The 5,000-nt window shown below is 56.7% G+C and overlaps 1 protein-coding gene across 2 annotated transcripts in view; it reads right to left on the bottom strand.

Moving 5' to 3' along the window:
• Nucleotides 1-5,000, bottom strand: part of slc2a3a (solute carrier family 2 member 3a) — a 19,501-nt gene that overhangs the window by 11,407 nt on the left and 3,094 nt on the right. For both annotated transcript variants that reach the window (XM_030347807.1, XM_030347808.1), the window contains exons 3-6: nt 4,065-4,166; nt 2,375-2,535; nt 820-1,060; nt 159-321 (exon numbers count right to left, since the gene is read on the bottom strand). In XM_030347807.1, coding sequence (XP_030203667.1) covers nt 159-321; nt 820-1,060; nt 2,375-2,535; nt 4,065-4,166 — 667 coding nt within the window. The remainder of the gene's footprint in view (nt 1-158; nt 322-819; nt 1,061-2,374; nt 2,536-4,064; nt 4,167-5,000) is intronic.

Genomic DNA, 5,000 nt, shown 5'->3' with positions numbered 1-5,000 from the left:
CGCCCAGCAGCTAGCGGCTTGCGGCTAGCTCCTAGCGGCTAGCCGGCGGCGCGGGACCTTTGTGGGCCTGCTCCTCCTGGTTGAGGTTGATGAGCAGGACGCGGGGGGCTAGCTGCTAGCGGCTAGCTGCTATGGCTAGCTCCTCCTGGTCGAGGTACCTTTGCGGGCCTGCTCCTCCTGGTTGAGGTTGATGAGCAGGAAGCGGGGGCTCTCGGGGCAGAAGGGCAGCAGGATGCACTGCAGCACGGCCGGCGCCACCGTCAGCGACAGCAGCAGCGGCCACAGCTTATCAGAGCCCAGCAGTACCTCCAGGCCGAACACCTGCACGCAGGGGACGGCAGGTGACCACCAGGTGACCGTCAGGTGACCGTCAGGTGACAGTCAGGTGTCCGCCAGGTGACCGTCAGGTGACCGTCAAGTGACCGTCAAGTGACCGTCAGGGGACGGCAGGTGACAGTGAGGAGACCGTCAGGTGACCGTAAGGTGACAGTCAGGTGACCATCAGGTGACAGTCAGGTGACCGTCAGGTGACCACCAGGTGACAGTCAGGTGACAGTCAGCTGACCGTCAGGTGACCGTCAGGGGACGGCAGGTGACCGCCAGGTGACAGTCAGCTGACCATCAGGTGACTGTCAGGTGACAGTCAGGGGCAGTCCGGTGACCGTCAGTGGACAGTCAGGTGACCACCAGGTGACAGTCAGGGGACCACCAGGTGACAGTCAGAAAACCGTCAGGTGACCATCAGGTGACAGTCAGGTGACAGTCAGGTGACAGCCAGGTAACAGTCAGGTGACCCTGCAGTGACCTCAGCACACTGACCTGTGCGATGAGGATGCCGATGACCACGCCCAGCTGGTGCAGCGTGCCGAAGGCGCCCCGGAGCGGCGTGGGCGACACCTCCCCCACGTACATCGGGGTGAGGCCGGTGAAGAGGCCGCAGAACAGGCCGATGACCAGGCGGCCCGCGATCACCATCTCATAGGACGAGCAGATGGTGGAGAAGCCCATCAGGAGACCCCCGATCACCGCCAGGATGTTGACCAGGAACATGGAGCGCCGCCTGCGGGGGGGGGGGGGGGGGGGGGAGGGTCAGCACTGCCCCTCTCTGGAGGAGACGCTGCTGGATGGGCCGGCGTTAGACAACGCCCTCTACTGGTTGGACACGCGCTACTGCAGGCTTCAGAGTCACCATCCATTCAGTAGGACGTCTCTAGGAGAGAGCCATCTAATGAAGCTGACCTACACACTGGTGTTGGGCGGGGCTCCTTTAGGGACGTTCAGGGTCTTAGGAACAAACACACTTCCCTCCTCGTTAGCGAGGAACATGAGCAATATGTCAGCGGTCATCTGGGTTGATTGAGAACCGCAAAGCCCAGAGTCACAGGACAGAACCCAGACAGAACCGCAGAGCCCAGAGTCACAGGACAGAACCCAGACAGAACCGCAGAGCCCAGAGTCACAGGACAGAACCCAGACAGAACCGCAGAGGTATTTTACAGTGTTTCAAGTGTTATCAGTGTATTTTAGAGTGATTGTTTCCAGAGTCCCCAGTGCTATTCCCAGTGTTATTCCAGGTGTTACTCCCAGTGTTATTCCCAGTGTTAATCCCAGCATTCCCAGTTTTATTCCCAGTGTTATTCCCAGTGTTATTCCCAGCGTTCCCAGAGTTAATCCCAGTGTTGTTCCCAGTGTTCCCAGTGTTATTCCCAGGGTTATTTCCACTGTCATTTCCACTGTTAATTTCCAGTGTTATCTCCAGTCTTTCCAGTGTTATTCCTAGTGTTATTCCCAGTGTTATTCCTAGTGTTATTCTCAGTGTTGTTCCCAGTGTTATTCCCAGTGTTATTCCTAGTCTTATTCTCAGTGTTGTTCCCAGTGTTATTTCCAGTCTTCCCAGTGTTATTCCCAGTGTTGTACCCAGCATTCCCAGTGTTATTCCCAGTGTTATTCCCAGTGTTATTTCCAGTCTTCCCAGTGTTATTCCCAGTGTTGTACCCAGCATTCCCAGTGTTATTCTCAGTGTTGTTCCCAGTGTTATTTCCAGTCTTCCCAGTGTTATTCCCAGTGTTATTCCTAGTGTTATTCTCAGTGTTGTTCCCAGTGTTATTCCCAGTGTTGTACCCAGCATTCCCAGTGTTATTCCCAGTGTTGTACCCAGCATTCCCAGTGTTATTCTCAGTGTTATTCCCAGTGTTATTTCCAGTCTTCCCAGTGTTATTCCCAGTGTTATTTCCAGTCTTCCCAGTGTTATTCCCAGTGTTGTTCCCAGTGTTATTTCCAGTCTTCCCAGTGTTATTCCCAGTGTTATTCCCAGTGTTGTACCCAGCATTCCCAGTGTTATTCCCAGTGTTGTACCCAGCGTTCCCAGTGTTACCTGCCGAAGCGGTTGGCCATGACGCCCACGCTGAAGGAGCCCACCATGCCGCCCACGCTGAAGATGGCCACGGAGAAGCTCCACACCAGCGTGCAGGTCCCCGGGGAGATGGGCTCCTTGTAGCGCTCCATCCACGTCTGGTTGAAGAACGCACGCAGTTTCTGGAGGACGGGTGAGTGACGGAGGGGTGAGTGACAGAGGGGTGAGTGACGGAGGGGTGAGTGACGGAGGGGTGAGTGACGGAGGGGTGAGTGACGGAGGGTGAGTGACGGAGGGTGAGTGACGGAGGGGTGAGTGACGGAGGGGTGAGTGACAGAGGGGTGAGTGACGGAGGGGTGAGTGACGGAGGGGTGAGTGACGGAGGGGTGAGTGACGGAGGGGTGAGTGATGGAGGGGTTAGTGGTGGAGGGGTGAGTGATGGAGGGGTGAGCGATGTAGGGGTGAGTGGTGGAAGGGTGAGTGATGGAGGGGTGAGTGATGGAGGGGTGAGTGGTGGAGGGGTGAGTGATGGAGGGGTGAGTGATGGAGGGGTGAGCGATGTAGGGGTGAGTGGTGGAGGGGTGAGTGGTGGAGGGGTGAGTGATGGAGGGGTGAGCGATGTAGGGGTGAGTGGTGGAGGGGTGAGTGGTGGAGGGGTGAGTGATGGAGGGGTGAGTGACGGAGGGGTGAGTGACAGAGGGGTGAGTGACGGAGGGGTGAGTGACGGAGGGGTGAGTGACGGAGGGGTGAGTGACGGAGGGGTGAGTGATGGAGGGGTGAGTGATGGAGGGGTGAGCGATGTAGGGGTGAGTGGTGGAGGGGTGAGTGATGGAGGGGTGAGTGATGGAGGGGTGAGTGACGGAGGGGTTAGTGGTGGAGGGGTGAGTGATGGAGGAGTGAGTGACGGAGGGGTGAGTGATGGAGGGGTGAGTGACGGAGGGGTGAGTGATGGAGGGGTGAGTGATGGAGGGGTGAGTGATGGAGGGGTGAGTGATGGAGGGGTGAGCGATGGAGGGGTGAGTGATGGAGGGGTGAGTGACGGAGGGGTGAGTGATGGAGGGGTGAGTGATGGAGGGGTGAGTGGTGGAGGGGTGAGTGACGGAGGGGTGAGTGACGGAGGGGTGAGTGATGGAGGGGTGAGTGATGGAGGGGTGAGCGATGTAGGGGTGAGTGGTGGAGGGGTGAGTGATGGAGGGGTGAGTGATGGAGGGGTGAGTGACGGAGGGGTTAGTGGTGGAGGGGTGAGTGATGGAGGGGTGAGTGACGGAGGGGTGAGTGATGGAGGGGTGAGTGATGGAGGGGTTAGTGGTGGAGGGGTGAGTGATGGAGGGGTGAGTGATGGAGGGGTGAGTGATGGAGGGGTGAGTGATGGAGGGGTGAGTGATGGAGGGGTGAGTGATGGAGGGGTGAGTGACGGAGGGGTGAGTGATGGAGGGGTGAGTGATGGAGGGGTTGATGATGGAGGGGTTGATGACATTGATGGAGGTGGAGGGGGTACGGTGGGGTAGATGATAAAGAAAGATAACATTATTCTGCCATGAAGAGATTCTATGTTGGTAAAGTTTGATACGTTTGAAATGTGAAACACGGATCTGAAGGCCTCTAAAGGTCAACCCCCTCAGCCCAGTGGGTTCAGTATCCACCGTTATGAGCCCCCAGGGGACGGCCTCCCCTGATTGGTTGCAGGGCGGGGGGGGGGGGCGGGGCCTACCTGCTCAGGAGCGTTGATGACTCCGGTGTTGTACCCAAACTGAAGGGAGCCAATCACAGCGGTGGAGAGGGAGAACAGGAGGTACCCTGTCACCTGACTCTTCTGGGGGAGGAGGAGGGAGGTGGGAGGAGGGGGAGGGGGGGGGATGGAGGAGGAGGAAGGGGGGGGAGGAGGTGGAGGGAGGGGGGCGGAGGAGGAGGAGGGGAGGAAGGGGGAGGGGGAGGGGGAGGTGGGAGGGAGTGGGGGGAGGAGGAGGAGGAAGGGGGGGAGGGGGGGGGAAGGGGGGGAGAGAGTGGAAGAGGAGAGAGTGGGAAGATAAAGAGGCAGAAAGAACAGTGCATTATATAATACATTCATGACAACACACACATGCACACACACACACACACACACACAGCCAATCACACAGACACACACACACAGACAAACACACACAGACACACACACACAGACAATCGCACACAGACACACACACAGACACACACACACACACACAGCCAATCACACAGACACACACACAGACAGACACACACGCAGACACACACACAGACACACACACACAGACACACACACACAGACACACACACACACAGACACACACACAGACACACACACACACACAGACAATCACACACACACACACACACACAAACACACACACACACACACACACACACACACAAATGCACACAATCACACAGACACACACAAAGACACCTGGAATGAGATCATGATGTAATGAGATGGGATGAGATGGGATGATGTCATGATGTAATGAGATGGGATGATGTCATGATGTAATGAGATGGGATGATGTCATGATGTGATGAGATGGGATGATGTCATGATGTAATGAGATGGGATGATGTCATGATGTAATGAGATGGGATGATGTCATGATGTAATGAGATGGGATGATGTCATGATGTAATGAGA

This window comes from Gadus morhua, chromosome 22, assembly GCF_902167405.1.
Source record: "Gadus morhua chromosome 22, gadMor3.0, whole genome shotgun sequence".
Taxonomy (NCBI): Eukaryota; Metazoa; Chordata; class Actinopteri; order Gadiformes; family Gadidae; genus Gadus; species Gadus morhua.
The sequence above is the reverse complement of the archived record's forward strand: the minus strand, read 5'-3'. Positions and strand labels throughout refer to the sequence as shown.